Source organism: Amblyomma mixtum, chromosome 5 (genome assembly GCF_055824585.1).
Source record: "Amblyomma mixtum isolate Tamu chromosome 5, ASM5582458v1, whole genome shotgun sequence".
Taxonomy (NCBI): domain Eukaryota; kingdom Metazoa; phylum Arthropoda; class Arachnida; order Ixodida; family Ixodidae; genus Amblyomma; species Amblyomma mixtum.
In genome coordinates, this window is record NC_143016.1 from 6499729 (window position 1) to 6520755 (window position 21027).

The 21027-nt window shown below is 49.8% G+C and overlaps 1 protein-coding gene across 3 annotated transcripts in view; it reads left to right on the top strand.

Annotated features, from left to right (window-relative positions):
* Nucleotides 1–11243: 11243 nt before the first annotated feature.
* LOC149341224 (uncharacterized) overlaps nt 11244–21027 on the top strand; it is a 43029-nt gene continuing 33245 nt past the window's right edge. Inside the window, exons 1-3 of one of the 3 annotated variants that reach the window (XM_089543170.1) lie at nt 11244–11573; nt 15342–15653; nt 17612–17767. In XM_089543170.1, the coding sequence (XP_089399296.1) occupies nt 11511–11573; nt 15342–15653; nt 17612–17767 (531 nt within the window). In that variant the 5' untranslated portion in view covers nt 11244–11510. The remainder of the gene's footprint in view (nt 11574–15341; nt 15654–17611; nt 17768–21027) is intronic. The other 2 variants (XM_089543168.1, XM_089543169.1) reach the window with 2 other exon arrangements.

Consider the following 21027-nt stretch of genomic DNA (forward strand, 5'->3'; position numbering starts at 1 on the left):
CCAGCATCGTTATTACGCAAGGAAATCCTCTACTTACGACCCATTCCAGCCATTTTCCTTTGCGTGAGGAAATCACTCGATTGTTTGAAAAACACGCTGCATTTTCCATGCCGCGAAAAGTATTCATAATCGCCACTTGACTCCAATGAGTTGATGCAAAGTCACGGACACGTCATTGTCAAGAAAAACCAAATCTTTGTAATTAGACCCCATCCAAGAATATTGTGAAGGCAAACTCATTATTTTTACTTGCGCACCGTCATAGGCACATGCACAAGGGAAGGGGGTGCGCCCCCCCCCCCCCCCCCACCCTCTAGTGCTACCGCCAAGCAGGTTTTTTAACGGCCAAAGACCTGTGATGTCGCGTTCCAAGAACATGTTTACTTGCCGGGTCATTTTGGAGGCAATCTTTTCAGTTTCTTTTTTGCTGTGACAGTAACCAAAAAACAAATCTGTCATAGTTTCTGTGGTCTACAGAGAACAGAAATTACTCCGGAAACGCAATGCTACATCAATGCTCCAGCGACGCAGTGACTGCCTTCCTCTGCCGGTACTCACGTGGTGAACAAGGGAGGGAAAGCCTCAGGGTGTTTGCGAACGTTTCAACAAGAGGACTCTCTTCGCCTGGGTGCAGACAAGACCTCTTGTGGAAACGTTGGCAATGCTCTGAATCTTTCCCCTCACTTGTTCACATTTTGAGCGTCAAAAAAACCAGCCGCTTATACTCTCTATACCCTATATTCCTCTGCCGATGTTACAGATTAAAATAAAAACTACACCTCTATAATATCCTGTACATTTAGCAATTCCATCATATGGCAATAAATGTTTTATAGTCATTCTTCATATTTGCTCTCCGTTTTGGCGGCAGGGGCCTAGGTGAGAGGTGGTTGAGGTGGGGGGCGGGGAGGGGGGACACTGCGCTTAAACTTGGCTCATTCTCATGTAGAACCCTGCGCACGCCTATGGACACCGTTCAAAAACTTGTCTAAGCATCTTAGCTGCTGACGCTATACAGGCACTCATCGTCTCAGCAGCAAGCGCAGGAGCACACGTGCGTAGCATTGGGGGCATGGAATATGCGTGATGAGTGACCACTTTCTTCGAGCATCGAAACTGCAAATTGGCCAAATAGCCCGACAAAGCCTAGGCAGCTCACCACCACATCTTTGCGAATCAGGCTGATGTTAGGGGAGCGACGAGGGCAGTCGCCGCGACAGTAAATCTCTCATCCCCTCCGTTGTCAGGAAACAACAGGCGGAAACAACAGGGGGAAACAACATCCCCTCCGTTGTCAGGCGTCACCGTAGTGCAGGTCTCCCGAATAATTTCGACCACCTGAGGATCTTTAACGTGCACTGACATCGCACAGCACACGGGCGCCTTTTGCGTTCCGCCTCCATCGAAACGCGGCCGCCGCGGTGGGGTTCGAACCCGAGTACTTCAGCTCAGTAGACGAGCGCCTTAACCACTGAGCCACCGCAGCGGGTCGACCCTTCTCCGAACCTGCTTTTCGGACAAAAAGGAAACGAGTCTGAAATTGCAGCGAGGTCGATGACTCCCGCACCGCACGCAACGCAATCCTGTTCGACCGGCCGTAAGCAGCCGTCGCAAGTGGAGTTCGAAGCCTTTTCTCTTGTCATTGACGAAAACACTATTACAGATAACGCCCAATGTGCCAATGGCGCAGCTGGACTTCGCCCGGTCGTCCCGGTGAGTGGAGCCATTCACCGTACAGGAACGGACATTTCGATGCTTGAAGCAGTTGTTGAACGCACCGGCTTGCAGTGGAAGCTGGTGGCGTGTGCGACAACCGACGTTGCGTCATCAATGGTCGCAAGCAAGAATTGTCTTGTACGGCGTTTGCGAACGAATTCGCTTGCTGGGCTCTGAGTCGCCGAGCAGTTTGCACGTGGTGCACTACATCTTGCTCCAAGGAGCACAGCGCAGCAAGACACCGAATATGAAACCTGTCGTGGACATTTTGTTTGGCGCAGATAACTTCGTTCGTTCGATAGCGCGCCTTTGTTACGAGAGGCAGAATGCAATCATCGTTGGTGGAGTCGCGGAAAAGTTCTGGAGAGATTTTTTGGACTACGCAGAGGAAATCGCGAAAGCTTCTCGAAGAAGAAAAATAAGCCAATTTCTTCGCTGTCAAACAAGAATTGGGTTCGTTTCCTTGCATTCCTCAGTATACGTGATGACCTGCACATCTTGAATTCAAAATTTAAGGAAAAACAAAAAATCATAACGAAAACGAGCGAACGCGTTCGTGCATTTCAGGTGAAATCACCTCCAACAGCGAATAAGCTGGACCCCTTTCCAACTCCCCAGTTTATAGAGCATGTCGCCCAAGAATTTTGTGATGTTTTCGCAGATTTGCTCCGCAATCTCCAGAAAGAATTTGAAATGCGGTTTCAAGACGGCCGCATCCTCTCCTAAAAGCTCGAAATTTCTCTTCCACCCTTCGTTGTGCGATGCTTACACCGAGTTTCAAATATAACTTTTTGAACTACGTGCAAGCACAACATTGCGACAGAAGTTTGAAGACGTAGGTGTGCCGGAGTTTTGCTCTTTTACAAGAATCATTTGCCATGTTCGGAAGCACACATTTGTGCGAGATTTGACCTTGGCTGGTTTGGAGCAAAATCCATGTCCAACCATAACTGGGCGTTGCGGACACGATGGTGATCCCCAAATTTGGCCTGGGTCATTCCGAAAAATTTGGCCTGAGTGACCCCCGAGATTTGACCTTGGACAATTTGGACCAAAATCGATGCCCAGTCATAACTGAGCGTGCCCGACATGATGGCGACCTCCAAATTTTTCTCCATATCTTGTTTCAAGGAAACGCCCAAAGGCGAACACTTGCAGCGGCGTCACCCGCGCAGTTGACAGTGCTGTGTCTGTGTGTTTCTTGACTGTGTCCTGTCCCTGCGCACTGTTTTAAGTTGACAAAAGAGCGAAGCGCGGATGAATGGCAGACGCGCGTCTCCACGCGTGGCAGCAGGCGTTGAGTGATGTTACCCTGGTGGATGTACACTCATGGTCTCAGGGTCAATACTGCTGCGTTGGGTGCTGTTTAAGGGGAACTCCTTAAGTCGGGAAAAATACGTGGTGGCAGTTATACCGCAGTGGAGGTACGTGGAATCAAGGAGTCGTATCCGTCCCTCGTGTCCGGTTCCACCTTTCTTTTCAGGAGGTCGCATGGGAGCGCGTGCTTGGAGAAACAGCACTTTAGCAGAACTCTGCAATGCCTCTGGGAAAGGCGTATGTGGAGACGGATGTGGCGGGAACACATAATAGGGGGGGGGGGGGGGGGGTAGATTCACAACACTGCCTCACATTTCTATGGACACCTCAACCGCGCCTTGAGGGTAGGGGTAAATAGTCTGGGAAGGCATACAATTGAGGGTGCATATGTCGTCGGTTCGAATCCCTGTCGCAGGCTAGCCTTCAACTTGACTAGCACATGTGACCTACATGCAACGAGTAATCGCGGGACTGCACTCGGAACGCTGTACGACAAACGGTTGCGCCACACGTTTGGTAAGAATGTTGTCGGGAAAACTGGGGCCATATGGAAGTCGACTGGTGGCGAGGATACTTACGAAGGATTGTCTGAAGTGGCGGTGCCCGGTTTTCTGCGTGCGTCATACAGCCGCTCAATGACGTCTCCCTATTTTTCTTGCCATCGCTGGGATCATTCTGTACCATCTGCAAGTGCACATACTAACACACACACACACGCCGCCGGTTTTTCTCGTAGTGGGACTAGTAATGCTTTCGCACTAAAGAAAAAAAAACAGCACTGTCCGCGAGTCCTCCCCCTCTCTGGAAGGGGGGTGGGGGCTGCTGTTGTAAAGAGAGAGAAGGGGAGGAATAACAGCTGGAGGAATACAACCCATCGCAACGCATGTAAACCATGTAAACGCATGTAAACTCGCCCACCAGTTCATGATGTAAACACAAGTTTTGAAAGTAGTCATCTGATTTCACAGAACACGTGCGACGTCATATCTTCGTTAAAGAAGTCGAGTACAGCCTAGAACAAAATTAGAAGTGCGAACTGTCATTTCCAAGCCGATGCACATTTGCTGCAATTACGCCCCCAAGGTGAGGGTACTGCGGGACGGAGTGTGATTGAAACAGATGCAAGCAAAACTTTACGAAATATTTTCTAATTTCACAGACCGCCTTTCAAGGCAGCCGTTCGTGAATAGCTGGAGAGTACTTATAGGAAGAGTATGAACAATTGTACAACGCCATTTCGAAGCTGATATGTTTTTAAGGCGCCAAGATAAATGTGTCGTGATACTGGACATACCCCTCGCCGCGTCTTGGCGTTCTTAAGTCCGACATGCTCCCACGTGTGCTACATTTGATCGCAAATGTAGTCTAATAAAGTTCTACATAGAAAACAGCTCAGACGGCATAAAAAAAATGGCGCGCCATAGTCCCCGGTAAGGTGCCTCGATACTGTATCGAGGCCCCCAGTAGGGAGCCTTCATAGTGCATGTACAGTCGGGGACAAAAGTCTCCGGACCACGTGTTCCTCTAACGAAGCCGATAGCTCTGCTATTGGTCGGCGACTGGAGACCACACTTGTGGAGGTAAAAGTTAAATTTTTGTTCTTTCATATCCACAAGTGCGGTCTCCAGCCGCTGTCTGATAGTAGAGCTATAAGCTTCGTTTGAGGAACACGTGATCCGGAGACTTTTGTCCCCGACTGTACGCTCCCTAGCCACCAGCGACCGCGAGCGCCCCTTATGTTCGAAAACATGCTGTGTCGGTCGAAATGATTCTAGCCAGAAGCTGTTAATCCGAAGTTCCCTCCCTTCGTTCCTACGCGGAAAACATGACCACTAAGCAGGCTGGGAGCATTCTTAGGTCTACAGCGCCAAGTATTGGGTTCGTTTGGACGCGGTGCACATTGATGTAGGAGTGAGTACTGCATGCCTAAAAGGACCAACTATCCTCCTTGGCTAGTAAGCACTCTCGGACGAACAATTAAATTCTCACGAGACGCGCTTCACTGACGCCCTTCGGTTCCAGTGACGTCACTGGAGCCCGCGCTAACGCTTCTCGGCCCCCTGTCCGAAGGCTGCCGAACGGGAGGGGCAGGAGGGGTACGCATCGCCGTCGCGCGCGGCGCGTGGCAGGGCGAGGCTGGCGGTGGTGCGGGCCCACCTCTGCCGCTGCGCATTAGCCGGAGGGAGGGTCACCCAAAGCGGACGTCAACAACGCCGCATGTGGGTGGGCGGCCGGCGCGACGCACGTGGTCGCCGCCGCTGCCGCGACGGGAGGAAGGGCCGCGGCGCCACGAGGGAACGGAGCGCGCGCACCCCCGCGCTTATTTTTTGCGCGCGGTTTTGGCGCGAAGGCGCTTCTCTGGCCTCGCGTCCAAGCGCCCGCTCTTCACTCTTGTGGAGCGCGACGGCGCGGCGAGCAGCCGAGAAGACGCTAGGGCGGCGGCGAGGAGGAGGCCTCGTATCGCGTCCGTCCGCCGGGGGCGTTCACCTTCTTCCCTCGAGCCCCCTCCTTCGGCGCCAGCCCCTCACAGCCGCCTTGGGGGCTGGGGGGCAAGTGCAGGGGAGGGGTGGGGGCAAGTGCCGTCGTGCTGTGCCGGCGAACCGAGGTTCTTCTGAACACGGAGTCGATGGCCTGGCCGCTAGGCAGCAAGTCGTTTCGCCCAACTGTTGCATTCTAGTGAGAGGGAGTAGACGAGAGTACTCACAAAAGGAAACAACCTGCTACATATCTTACCTGTGTCTCAGCAGCGGTGATTATCATCGCCACTTAAAACTAACTTCACTACCAAATTTGATCCCTTACAGCATTTAGTCCGCAAGTCTCTCTCGATAGATTCTTGAAGTATGTGTGCAGTGGGCAATTACTTCTTCTTTGCCACTGAACTTGACTGGCGGCTAGCCATCACTGAAGCCCACGCCTTAATATACTGTTATGGCACTTTTTAAACAGGGACTCAGCTAAACAAGGCTGCTTGCAACACTTGCCAAACCCTGCGTGCCAAAGCCTGACGCCTCCTCGCATTAGGGTGGGCGATAGGAAGCAGTAGACGGACATGAAATCTAAATGCATCCAACTTCAGCGTCGTGATTTGGAGTGCTGTTCGAATAATGCAAGTAAGGCTAGGTTACGCAGAATAACCCTTGCTCTTTTATGAGAACCCAGCGGGATAAATCCAGATGCGAATTTTAGATAGCACTGTGGGCATGTAGCACTACGGAAGTATTGCGGACACGCGGTAAATGTCTGCAACGACGGACGTGCGACGTGTGATGCTTGCATCGCTGGATGGGAAGCAGAAGCTATACCTCGCAGGGCGCGCCCTGGCCTCTTGCCAGAACGCAAAGCCAGAATCGTGAAGAAAGCCGGACGCTCGCCGTCGAGGCGGCCAGTACAAAGGCAGTCTCGCAACACGAGCTCGTAAGCAGAGACAAGTGCGAGGACTCCCGAAGGAAGGCATACAGTTAGCAACGAAGTCTATAGTGCTCTCGGCCTTGAGGGAACAGCGACGCGGGCACCTTGCATCACGAGAGCCTTCTTGATGTTGAAATAACCATGCATTTCCTTTGCGCTAGGTCTTTAGCTCGCGCATTGACAGCGGCTCGCGCGCCATGCAGTTTTCGTATTTCACGCAGTTTTTCTCGGGGCCTCATAACGAGTGAACGACTAAATTTAACAAGGATGTGCCCGGCTTCGCGAAAACGGGGTGTTAAGATTGAGGAGAGAGAGACTTTAATGAATAAAGGAGAGGTCTGCCTGGTTATTAACCTAGCATTCTACTCCAAAGATTGAGAATGAGGATGCTTGGAGATATGTGCGTGATCTCTGCTTGGTTCTCAGGTCTCTGTCATAAGGTGCACCTTGAACTTCGGCGCAAACTGCCAGAAACTAGTGACGGTGGCAGCAACGTGGATCTAGGACAGGCTCTTGGCAAGGAATATTCAGTCTTCGAAGGTCTGGAATTGCGGGGACATTTACCCGTTCCTTTCGTAACAAAACGTGGAACAGTATACCACAACAGGGGCGGCGATGTCTGATCTGTCAAGTTTGCATCTGGAGCACGCCATGGTTGGCGAGTCCAGGATGAAACGGCTTGGTTTTTCGATGAAACCCAAGGACATGAAAAGGGTCGCTGCAACAAGCGAAATACATATCCTCACTGCTTCCGTGGCCACTGTAAAATGTACACGTGTACACATTGCATAGTTCCCTATTCTGTGCAGGCGTTGGACGTTATTGTCAGCCGGCTTTTCTTTCTTCCAATAAATGGTCGATTCATACCTGCTTCAGTATGCAAGATTCCTGCCGGCAACAAGGAATTGTAACAGCTATATACAGAGGCTCCTTTTGTAGGTTTTATCAACATTATAAACGTATCTATACGCCACTGCAAGGCAAAGGCCTCTTCCATAGCCCTCAAATTACGCATGTTCTGTGACAAAGCCCGTCGTGCTAATAGGCGGCGCGGTGGGGCACTGTTAATTTTCACCCTTTTTCTAGCCCTCTCTAACGTGTGTCATGTGCCAGCTGCTGCCACCCTGTCCCTGCAAACTTCCTAACCTCATCCGCCCACCTGACTGACGCCCCCAGCTACGCTTGCCTTCTCTTGGAACCCAGTCCTTTACCGTATGAGACCATCGATAATCTTGTCTTCGTATTAAATGCCCTGCCCTCGCCCATTCCTTCTTGATTGTGACTAGGATCATGAACTCGCGTTATTTCCCTGATACATTCTGCTCTCTTGTCTCTATTTTCATTTCCATGGCTCGCTCCACTGTCCTCAATTTAAGTTATATTCTTTTAGATGGATGGAAAACTTTATTATGCAAGTGAGTTTGGACCCTTCAAGGCCTCAGGGCCATCGCACAGCCCTCATATTACGCGCATGTGTACAGGCCACGTATGGCCATGGCACTGGCAACCCGGTTCACACAGCGAAGTTGGATGTCCGGGTCCTGCGACGCAAGGAGCGCCTATCATTCTTCCATGTTACGATGGCAGGTTGTCCCTGCGGGGGAGGATAAGCAGGGCAGGCGAAGAGGATGTGGTCCAGGGTGGCGTGCGTTTCTCCGCAAAGAGTGGACAATGGGGCAACGGAGCGGAACTAGGATAGAAGCTGAGGGGTGGGAAAAGTTCGCTGGGAGCGGGACAGGCGGGTGTGAGGGGGGTACAGTCGACGGGCAGGGAATGATTGTGTGAGTTCTGAGAACGTGAGTGTCCACTCCCTGAAATCAGTCCTCGGGCTATGTTATCGGCGGCCTCATTTCCGGGGCTGCCATAGTGAGCCGGCACCCACGCGAGCTCAATACGCTTATCGGAATTTAGGGTGGACATTCTCAATATCTGCCACGCGGAGGGATGGACGCGTCCGCGGGCGAAGTTAAGATTGGCTGTTTTGGAATCGCTAACTACATAAGCCGCATTGGTTTGGGCGATGGCTAATGCTATAGCAGATTCCTCTTCTTCTTCCGAGGTACGGGGGGGTCTGTGAAGAGGGTGGCGGGGCTGCTAGATAGTAAGCCACAGCTACTGAACGGTCTGGACCACACGCGGCGTCCACCCAGAGCACATCCTCTGAAGTACCATATTCTTTATGGAGAGCTTTGGCTCGCGCGACTCGGCTGGAGTGATAACCCCTTCCTAAGAACGTCCTTTCGGTTAGCCTCCACATTTCTTCCCCATAGGTTAGTACAAGTAAGATAAACCTGTTATATATACTTTACTCTTGGGGGATACTGGCAAACTGCTGTTCATCGCGTGAGAGTGCTTGCCAAAGAGTCGAGTTGAGTTGTTCGACTGCTACAGGTGGAATGCACTCCACCTCATTATTTCATTCTCGTGGTCCGGATCTCGGCCACTACCTGCCCTGAGTAGATGTATTTCCTTACCACTTCCAATGCCTCGCTGCCCACCAAAATGTGCTTCCGAGACTGCAGAGCGTTACTTTAGATTTCTTCGCATTAGTTTTTATACCTATCGTTCTACTTTGACTGTCCCATTTTCAAGGCACAAAAAGAGAGTACTATATTCTTCATAAGTTCGCCAGTGATGTTTTATTTTTGGGTGCTGTATGCACTAGCGTGTCTGCTGTGTAATTAGTTCCTTTGTGGCACAGGCCCGCATACTTCTTGCCGCTTCCTCCGGTGCACCACGGAAATGCTATCTGAAGCACCGTCAGGGAATCTTAAATATTTATTCTTGTGCTCTCAAAGCAAAACGGACTGGTTGCAGCCCATTAAGACATATTCACACTAGCACGGCAAACGAACGCGCTTCTACAAAAATACACTTCGGTCAACCTAAGTATATTGCGATAAGGAAACTAAAAGACGACTGTTCCACTTTTCTCTCTATAAGTGAAAATGCAAAAGCGCGCAATACCAAGTGAAGAAGCATAAGTCCACGTGCAGGCGGCGTACGCAGCGGAGTAATATACTTTGCAACGATTATTTCTTCTTGTCACTTTATCCCTGGATGCGACCGCCTGTGACGTCAGGGCCGATAACGAGCAAATGCTGTCATTCGCCGGCTTTGCAATCAAAGTAGATATTGGCCCGAGGAAGAATGGATCAGAAACACAATCGTTATAGAATATGACCCCTGTGCGCAGCGTCACCACCACTCGCTTTGCTCGGCTCGGTGAGAGCACCCGCCTAGAAAATCGCCATTCCGCATGCAATTGCTGGTAACGCTCGACGTTTCGCTAGTTCTAAACGCGTCGTAAGTGTTGTTCCTTTTCACATTTTCGGCCCCGTCCGCCTGCCGAGCGGCACTTGCTCTGGAGTAGCAGCCTGAGCCTGCGTGCTAGCAGCGCGCGCAGGTGCAAAAGCGAAGCAGATCAAAGGGAAACCAAGCGCTGTTTAAACCTGGCAGCGCGGTACAAGCGCCGCCACTCTGCAGCGGCGGACCACGCGGAATCCGCGTGGCAGGCGGCTGCGCTGCCGGCGCTGCGAAAGCGCGAGCGACAGGGGCGGAACGTTGCGGGCGATAAACAAACAAAGGAGAAAGACGGCTGAGGAAGAGAGAGAGGAACGAAAGGGCGAGGAGGCTGACGCGTCGCGCCGGTCGTCGGCGGCACGGCACGGCCAGCTGCTGTTGCGCGCCCCGCCGGCCCCGCGCTGCGGGCAAGGGCGGAGTAGGTCTGCGGGAGAGCGCCCGCCCAGCGATTAGGGGCCTCGCCAGTCTACGAGCAGATGTGCTGTCCCCTTTTGTGGCACACTGTGCCCCCCTCCCCGCGCGGCCGCGTAGCCGGCTTGCGTGCTTGAACCGCCGCGGCCACCGCCACCTTCAAGAGCGCTAGCGGACAGCGAAGGCGCGGCGACTTTCGCACCATTGCTCTCGAAATTTCGCTCGTAGTCAGAGTTGTATAAGATGAGATGGTCGTTGACAAGGCATAAATCGTTTGTTATCGCCCTGCGCTGACACACGATAGGAAGTTTATGCGGCGTGGACACAAAGTTGCTTTAAAAATACGGCCAGGAAATGAAAACTCTGAGGCCTGGTGTAGAGGATCATATTGTTTAGCATTACCACAGAGCGTTTCGCGCACGCAGGCTAGCACGAGAAGTGTCATGCAGCGCAAATAATCCCCCAGGACCATGAAAATGCGCATTAATTTGAGACTACGTTTGCTCGTAATACTGATTTCGTGCTCAGAGATTCACCTCCGCTGCAGTCTGTATCTCGGCTAAGTCAGTCGGGTACTAACTGTGTGAGCAATTCTCATTCCCATATGCAATAGAGAGAAAAAAAATATATCCTTCGTTGGTATTAGTTTACCGAAAAAGCTCTGGCTGAGAAGCACACATGTAATGCGCATGCAGCGCAGCGTACTAGCTCCAAACGTTGCTCGACAGCAGGAGCCAACGGTTCGCCAATAACTTTTTTTGTACGTGCATATTTTTTTTTCTAACGTGCCCGAAACTTCCCACGCGCTCCCCCTAAATCTGCCAACCCGCCCGGCTTCACACGGGGTGGGTGTTGTTCAAAATACGAACTGTCCATTGTCCCGCCTGTAAGGCACGCCTCCCATGCAACATGCGCCGCCATTTTGAACACGCCTTTACGTATCGTAGGTGTGTTCATCCGCGCTGCTTTTCCGCCGACGCTTCTTTTGCCGCCCGCTTGCCTCCGTCCCACCCGCGCGCCTGCGACCACCCTCCTATCCGTCAACAAGTTCAGTGTGCGCATGAGTAATACAAATAATTATTCGGAACATCTAAACGCAGGACAATGTTGAAAAATGCTCGAAATTTGATGCTGGTCGTCTAGAGATGAGAGAGAGCGGTGCCGGGTAGGGACTACATTCTTCGCAGCCTGCGCACGCCTCCGCGCGCCTTGAGAGGCAGGCAGGTTGCTGGGAGGCCGCCGCGTTTGCCTATGAAAATTACTTCCCATATGGATGGCATCCTCAAGTGCTGTCCCCGAAAGTCCGAGTCCCCCTGGGACTCGGCATAGGAGACAGTGCGCCGTAGCTCAGAATGAGCACGACTACCGAAAGGAGCCAAGAATCGGAATACGTCGTTCCCGGTGCTAACTCGCAAGTAAGTGATGCCGTCGCCTTCGGGCCGACCCCAACCCATCATGGCGTCTCAATGACCTGCCCCTCATCCCGTGACCCCGCCTATAACTGTGGTGTCGCTTGCCCCCACGTTTCGGACAGCTCGCTCACCGTCTCAAAGTGGGTGGGGAGCCGGGCCGCGAGCACATGTCCTATTTCTCCGTAGCTGCGTTGCTCTTGGTTGTATGCAGGCATTGTGTAGTGTCAGTGGCCATCATAGCTGCTGTGCGGCTGCACGGCTTCGAGGCGAGGGGCGCCACTAAAAGCGCTGTCGCAACGAAATTGTGAGTTTATGTGGAACTTAACGCGACAAACTGCAACCAGTATGATTTAGGCGGTGGTTGGCGGTCATTACACGATCAGTGATGCTTTTCAGCGTGCTACCGACGGCCGTACTTGAAACATGCCTATCCGACCGCGTTGGGCGACAGGTCACCAGACATTTGTTATGACGCCGCCTCAGCCTTTTTGTTTTTGGTATATGAGGTGTTCGGCGTCATTTGTTTTGTTCCGCGTGCTGTTACTGACTGCTGGCGTGCGATATGCACTTAAATTTTTGGTGTTTGCAAGTTCGAGGCGTAACTGACAGCACCCAGCCGCGCGACGGTACTGGCCTTGCGCAACGTCCGCGGCACGGTCTACGTCACACTTTCTCCGCGTGACGATTACGAGGGGCTCGGTGTGGAGCACATGATCGCAGTCTTACGAGCCACCTGTTGAACATGGCTGGACACATTCAGGCTGCTAGGCAGAAAGCGCGCTGTCCAAGAATCGCCGACGTGAACACTTGTCGCCATGCGCATCGATGGCCTTGAGTGTCGCGCCCAGGCGAAGTACGTAGTACGACAGGAGCTGTGGCCTCCGTAACTGCCGGTAGAAGCAAAATGCAAGCTTCAGTTAGCGCTCTCTGCGAATGTGCAGATGAACTGAAATATTCATGTCCCCTCGGAAAGTTGCGCAAGATGCTGCGCCTTTGTCGTGTGGCTGACTTGCTCCGAAAGTAATGCATTTCAAACGATAGGTGCATGCGACAAGAAAAAAAAAAAGTTTCTCCACTACTTCTGCAAGAATTGTGGACGTCTTAGCTTTCCCTGAAAAAGGTATTTTTGACTGCGCCTATTGTCCCTGGCCGTTAGCATTTGCCTGTGCAGGCAGTTGGCGTAGATGGGACATTACCCACATTTAAGATAGCATGTTGTTTTGAAAGAAGCTGAACGCCGAGACAGTATTGTTTGTGTTATGGAATGTCAAGAATGATGTGTTTTGCATCTAATAATTGTAATGTAAGGCCTTACCTGAGCCTTCTGTTCCTTGTGTTTCTTTGTTGTTTGCACCGAAGGCTCGTATGCTAGTGCTGTTACGCTAATGATTGTGGAAGTGACATTTCTTGCTGCTCTTGAAAGGAAAAACAAATTTGATGCCTGCTCTGTGTGCTGTCGCAGTACCATAATGCTACATCCAGAGTATCTCGTAGATGAAAGCATGATCAGGTACCTTTCGTTTACCACTATTGTCAAGGGCATCTCATATAGTCATTTAATGCGCTAGTGAGATGCACAGTGTCTATCATTCCACATGAAACAGTTCATTGCTTTTATGGACGTTGCTGAAAATTGGTTGCAAGACCTGTGCATTATGCAGCCACTGATCATGCTTAATCTGCAAGTGATAATAATTTATAAACTGCTTTTTTTTTTTTGCAGTTTTGAATAATTTACACATCGTATATCCGAGTGAAAATAACGGCATGTGATGTCAGAAACTGCATAGGCAAGCACAATGACCCTTTTACACTTTCCAAATTTCGATGATTTTTGCTGCGATGGGCCGCTTCGGTAGCTCAGTGGTTATAACAGTGCTCGGCTTTCCATACACGCAATGTGAACTTGCTTTTTGGAGAACTATTTGCAGCCGTCGCTGTGGCTCAGTGGTTATGGCGCTCGGCTGCTGATCCGAGAGACGCGGGTTCCATCCTGGCCGCAGCAGTCGCACTTTGATGCAGGTGAAATGCTAGAGGCCAGTGCACTGTGGGATGTCGGTGCACGTCAAAGAACACCAGATGGTTTAAATTTAGCCCGAGTCACTTTGGGATGTTAAATTCCATAAACCATAACCATAAACCATTTGTGTGATGGGTAGGATTCCAGTAGGTAGCCATCATGCAGTTGTTCTCATGTACGACTGCTATCATTTTGAGCTCTAGCCCTCTAACTTGCTAGAGCTGGACACCGACGGCATTAAATGCTCAGTGTTTTGAAGGAGATGAGAGAGTGTGTGTTGTTGCTTGCATAGTTTAGAGTTATGTGCAGAACTGCTGCACGAAATTACAACACTCTGCAGGTGCTATGACCTGTGTGCACATGGTGGCAAACATGCAACAGTTTTAGCACCATTCTTGCAATGAATGAAGCAGAACTGCTTTTTAGGAGAAACTTGAGAAATTCTACATCATGTGCCATGATTAGCAGAGGCGTTTGTATCTCTTGGTTAGTGCAGTAATTTTATGGAAACCCCCCAATATGGAGTAGATTGCAGTTAATGGAGTAATCACTCATTAGCATTCACCTGAGCGCAGCCATACAAAGGAAAGCTGTATAGCTGGCTTGGAATCTTCGCAGTAGTACAAAAATTTGTTCTGGTCTGGGATGTTGCTTTCTAGCTGTGTGGTTGAACTCTGGTGGATACTGATGCATGATAGCCTTTTTAACTGCATCACCTTGATGCATATGCTATAGCTTGAACTTTGATTCCTCTGCGCTTTTAAGGCATCTGTCCATGCACCATGCTTATGCAACTGTGGTGCGGAGGCCAAATGTAGGGTGGCACTGGATGGCCCTGAAGATGCAGGAGGTTGTGCACCAAAGGCCGTGGGAGGTCGATGGCTGGTGGTTTAGCGTCTTATGACCTGGGAACACAAACAAGGCATGGCAGCACAGGTTGCAGGACGCCTGGCTTCGGCGGTCCAAGGGAGGCCTAAGGAAGCACAGACCTGCCGCCCGACAGCTGCCACCTCCACGCTTGAATGCCATGGTCCCTGCTGCAGTCCATTCCCCAACACCCCTCATATTCCCGACACTTCAACCCTGCGCTCCTCATGCCATACCGCGCTTCCTCGTCTTCTCTTTTTTGGGCCACACTTGTGCATGCACCGTACCACTTGCCTTGGCCAGCAGGAGTTATGCTCTGATGTCAGTGCACCACACACTTTTCTTCTGCTCACGCACGTCACATCACACGAATTACAATATGGACTTGTAACAAAAAAGTGAAGTGTGACTAACTTTTTTTTTTTAACTGAATGCTCCCAGCATCTGACTAGGAATGATCATGAAGTAGTCCAGAAGGCATATCCAATGTTGAATACTACTTTTGCGTCACTGATCTTGTGCTGCTTACAGTAGGAGAGAAGAGAAGCACCTTTGTAGAGTGTACAAAGTGTTTGTCGTACCCAAAGTGTTTTCAAGCGTGCAGGAACGTGGGTGGGCTCCGTTGCAGGCACAGTAAATTTGCTAATTGCCTTTTCTTTGCTCAAAACCTCTTGGTTCTTGTTACAAGGCATCACATCCGATCATTTCTCACACCATGTGTCAGGCAGAGACATATGACCTTAAAAGAGGTTGGGTGGAGAAATTTATCATGTTGGTGTCAATCTGGGAGGGTGCGCATCTTTTCGTAGCATTTGGTGAGTCAGTGGCGAGCTACACAGTCGCTCTGTGTCAGTGTGAAAAGGTGTGTTTCCGTGCCCTTGCAGGAAGTACAGCCGTCCCCGTTGGCTCTGCTGGCCGCTACGTGTAGCAAAATCGGCTCCCCAACGGATTCCCCAGCAGACGACAGTGGTGGCGGCGATGGCGCCAATGGAGACGCCTCGCCCGCCAAGACCAACAGCGCCACCGTGCTCCCCGCAGGAGCAGCGGGCGAGCTGGTGGCGCAGTATGTGCAAGCGCCCACGATGGGTGTGCTCAACCCAGATGGCACAGTCACACCCATGGCTTCACCCACAGTCAAGGCGGCACCACAGGCACAGCAGACCGTCTTCTCTCCTGGCACGCAACTTGTGGCACAGGTCAGTTTGAGGGGGCTGCCCTGCATGTGGGGTGCGAAATGGGAATGCTATGCCTAGCTGGGTTGAGAGGTGAGTGCACTTAATGTGTCACTTCTACCGAGAGCCGGGCTAGGATAACTTGTGCATGGTAATTGCTTGAAAGCGGAAGGCATGGAGTGACTTTCCAGGTAAATTCTGTGAACTGCTCCAAGTAATTGGCGTTATTTGCTTACCTTGATTGGTTCATCACTTTCCCGACAATATATACAGCCTAGCTAGCGCCACTGACAGGATGAAAAAAGCAAGTGCTACCAATATATGGGAATGCAATGCTTTGCTTTGCATATTGTCTACTGGGGCTATACGAAGAGGTTGCTAAGCAAAAGCTCTAAGGGTCAATGCCACTGTTGCTGAATGGTGAGCCCATCATGTTTTAAGAAGGTGACGAACAGGATGAGGAGTGGTGCACAGTATGGTGGTACCATCTGCTGTACACATTGTGCAGCAAGGGGTCTGCCTGACTAGTGGGTCAAGCGGCTTTGTTTCCTAACTTTTCCCGGATTCACTGAAAAGTCAGCCTGTGTATCAGTATCAGCCATCTCACCAAGTTGCTGCAAAAAAGTGTTAGTGCCATATCTATATTGTTAATTGGTAGATTATATGCGAAGCCGCCACGGTGGCTCAGTATGGCATTTGACTGCCGACGTGAAAGAACGCCAGGTGGTCGAAATTTCTGGAGCCCTTCACTACAATGACCCTCATAGCCTGAGTCATTTTGCGACGTTAAACACTCATGAACCCTTCATAACCAGATTACATGCGCAAAAGACTGAAGATCTGAGCCATGTTCATATTGCTGTATTTAAGTTGAATGTAAACATCAAGAAATAAAGAAGGAAATGTGCAAGGTGTACTCACATGTGTAAAAAAGTAAACAAAACATGCTGTACTGTTGTAACTACATATATGCCTGCCTTAGGAATTTCCCCTGAGTAACATGTTAGCATACTGCAGCTTGCTTCATCTCTCTTAGTCCATGGTTCTAGTTATTCTTACCGGTGTTCTGTTCTCGTCTGGCCGAGTTTACTTATTATGTGTGCTGCATCAGTCTCTTTGACCTTTGCCAATTCAATAATACATGGAGTGTTTATGGGCCAAGTGGCAGCCATAAGCTCCGAATCATCCTTCTAGACTTTTTATTTCTGCTACCTCAGGCTGTTCAGCATTTGCCACTTTAATTTAATAAGACTGAGTATTTATGGGCTAAGTGGCAGTCATTGGCTCCAAATCATCCTTCTGGAGCCTAATCAGTGCTTTCTCTTACAGATAATTTGTGGATTCAACAGGTAGTGCTTCTGCCACTCTTTATAAAGCTTATTTACTCATAGATTTAGCGGCAAGCAGAAGACTTTGATGTGGCACCTCTGAATGCCATCAGGCTCCGTATTATTGAAGAGGTTGCAACTAAAAGCTTGAGATGAGGATCGGTCACTCGAGCAGCAAGAGGAGGTGTTCAAGTACAAACATGTTTTCTGTTGTTACACTTGTGGTCCTTAGAGCACTGGGCCTTCTCTGAGAATAATTCAAACACCACCGCTCTTCTGTGGCTGTGAAGTGAGGCAGTGAGGGGTGGGCGCCTGTTTGTTCTACCAGCATGTTGCTCAATCGTAGTTGCCTGTATAAGTGCAATGTGCAAAGCACTGTGTGGAATTTAAGTGACCTCTGTACACTGGCAGAAGACCTACCTGGCCCATCGGTCTGCAGGTGTTTCAAGTAAAAGTTAAAGCCTGGATGAAAAGAAAACCTGAGCCTTTGATAGGGTTTACAGATTAATGTTGATACTTCAAAGGTGCTTTTTTGTTTTTCCTTTTTTCCTCAAAGGATACTGGCATTAGCACAGTGGAGGACAGTTGCAGCGTCATTCAGTTTGGATGCCCTGATGCCCTTGCTGATGTCGGGTGTTCTTTCGTTTGTTGCAGATGACGCCCAGCGGGCAGATAACGTACAACGCCATCCCACAGATTCAGAACATCCAGATTGATGGACAGGAGGCCATCTTCATCCCAGCCTCCTACACTGGCGGTCAGCAGGCCATCCAGCTGGCTGGCGGAGCACCCACCCTGCTTGCTAACCAGGTGCCTACAACAAATCTTCGGCATTTGTGGCTATTTTTGGGGCAGTTGAGGACATGCGAGGGTAAGGAGGCAGCATATCTGGCACAGAAACTTCTGGGCTGGCACTGAATGTGAGGCTACAGCCTGGTTTTTCAAAGATGAAAAAAAAAAATGAGAGAGAGATGACTATAGGGCATTCACACATTTGTGGTGAATTGCTCCCTGCAAAAGTTTCAACCCTGTCAAGCAGGAAGCAGGCAGGATCAAGCACGAAGGAGACACCAGTGAAGTTGTTTGCAGGCATGTTGAGATTAGAATTCCTATTTATGGTGTTTGTTGTTCAAACAGCTCAGAAGGTTTTTCAGTGTTTATTTATTTTTAGGTACTGTTATCTTGTTAAAAGATCATAAACAAGTGCGAACATAGCTTTGGCACATGCTGAAGGTTACACCTTGACACTAATAATGGTTCACAAGCCATGTTCTTACCCACTGAGTAACAGACTACAAATAGCAGCCAGACATCACTTTGCTGCAGGCCAAAATGAAGCCTCAAGAACACACCAAAACTCAAGTTTATGCCAGTACAGTGGTGGTGGTGCAAATGACTAAGTGCTGCACTCCACAGGCACGACGCGGTACTGGTGACCAAGTGCATTTAAGCTGGAACATACTGGCAGTGATTTGCAAGGCAAGGAATAATGTGGTGGAAACAGTGAAACAGCACTACGCTAGTCTCCACTTTCTTGCGGTAATTTGATGGGGTTGCAGGCAGTACTGCAGCATGTGCACAGACGCTACAGTACAGCAAATCCTCTGCAAAATCATCATCATTGCCGTGGCACTATCAGCTTTGCAATGTGTTCTATGGCAAAATAAACTACTTATAACAATGCTGTCATATTACATCGTCAGTTATACCGAATAAATATCTTGGGAGGCGACCCTAAAAGAAAAAAAATGCTTAAACACTGCGACCACACTAGCCAAACCACACATACAACGCAAAAAGTGCACTCGTATATGTGGACCTGCTGGTGCAATAAAAGTGAGAAGAGCGCGTAACCATGCACACGGGCACATCGGGTGTGCCGGGGAAGCTTGTATGCCACAGCAGTGTAGAGAAGGAACAAGGACTGATACTCACGAGTTGCATGTTTCCTGTGGGCAGCGTACTGCATCATTGCATGTGCGTTGCCAGCGTGGTGTTCCTAGTCTGCATTGCAGTTGCCTAAGTCCTGCTGGTCCTGCAAGTCCATTGGAATTTCCGCAGAGTACAGCGATGGAGGATCCTCCTCCAGGAAATGCAGCACAACAGCTGCAGAAGAGGAAATTAATGGCAACGCTGTTGGAAGTGAAGCAGAGGATTGTGAGAGAGCACAAGGACAGTGAAAAAGTGTGAAACTTGGTACGCAGGTGCGGCCGGCGTGTCGCAACCGACAGTTTCGACCATAATCTGGAAGGTGCTCAAGCTAACTGATAACGAATGCCATGCCAGTGCTGGCCATGGTATGGATGATGGCCAGAAAAGGACTTGGCATGGGGCCTACAAAGACATAGAAGAGGCGCTGCACCAATGGTTCCTTAATGCATGTGCGATGAACCTGCCGATTAGCGGCTCGATTAAGGCGAAGAACTTCACACAGCTCCTTCACAACACTGATTTCCAGCCTGGTGGTGGCCAGATTCGGCAGTTCAAGGAGAGACATGGAATTGTCTACCAAGCAGTCATGAGCAACGAGGCAGGGATGCTTGATGTCGATGCTAGACGGAAGTGGATAGAGGCATCTATGAAGCATATGCAGACCAGCACTTGTACTATGGGGACGAGACTGGGCTGTTCTTCCAAATGCTGCTGTCGAAGAACATGCACTCAGAGGTGATCTCTGTAAGGGTGGCAAGCAAAGCAAGTTGCGGGTTGCCGTTTTCATGTGTGGGAATATGGACGGCAGCGACAAGTGCCCCTCCTTCAAGGATTCTGGTTCGCTACCGTTGTGACAAAAAAATCATGGATGACACGTGAACTTATTCAAGAGTGGCTTGTCGAGTTCTATCAACAAATGTAACGCGAAGGCAGGAAGGTGGCATTGGTTGTTGACAACTAGACTGTGCATCAAACAGCCCAAAAACTGTCGAACATGAAAATTTTCCTCCCACCATATGCAACTGCAGGCCTGCAGCCCATGGATGCAGGTGGGATTAGACGCTTCAAGGCACTGTTTCGCCGACGTATGTTAAGCAAGCTTGTGCGTAACTTGGGCATTCCTCTGCGAAAATGCCGATTGCCAGACTTCAAGATTTTGCTTCTGATGGCTGTCCAGTTCATTTATGGGGCATGGGTGAAAGTTGGCTCCTCCAACTTCATGAATTGCTTCCGAAAGACAGGCTTTGCTCGGGATACCAGTGACATCGATGGTCGCAAAGCTCCTGCCAATGCTGCGATGACAGAACTTTGGTCTTCGCTAAGTGGTGATGACAGCGACGCAGAAGGGCTTGAAGGATTTTTGCATGCCAATAATGCGGTCTCTACAAACTAAGACCTGTCTGATGAGGCGATCATCGCAGCAGTCATTGGCATGGAAGCGACAGCAGCAACGGTGATGATGGACCGGAACCAGTGCAAGTTGTGTTGCATCATGAGGCCTTAAGAAGACAGAGTCCGTGCAACACTTGATTTTTGCTAAAAACTTTTCACTCATATGTACAGCAGTTGTGGACACCCTGCAGAAAGAAGTCAAGAAGATTGCCGTGAAGCAGTCAAAGTGAAAAGTGTAATCTACTTTTCCCTCGTTCAATGCTCTGAAGTTTTCATGTTTTCAATTTTTTTTTTTCGGTATAACTCAGTTGCTATATAACAGTGGCACTTCAGTGTTGTTGTATGTGAGATTGACTGCATATCAATGTTGAAAACAACAGCAGACTGAGAGTGGATCTCATGGGAGTGCCAGAATTGATAACTTGATCAGAGTAGGCTTAATGAGTGTGACAAACTGGCTCTAGTTAAACATGTGCTCAGATGCATTCTAATATTTTGTTTATTATGAAGCAACTCAACTTATGAAGCAGTTTATTGTTCCTCATCAGACCTTTTTTTCGAAATGACATTGAAAGCTTTGTGGAAATCTATGCATATAACTTCTGTCTCATTTTCTTTCACTGATTGCAGTTTCTTCGTAGACACACTCTTTCATGTGCAGTCCCACAGAGTGCTGAATGCAGTAGGGTGTAGGCAGCATGCTGTGCTAAGTCTCTTGTGCATTTTTACATACAGAAAACTTCTCC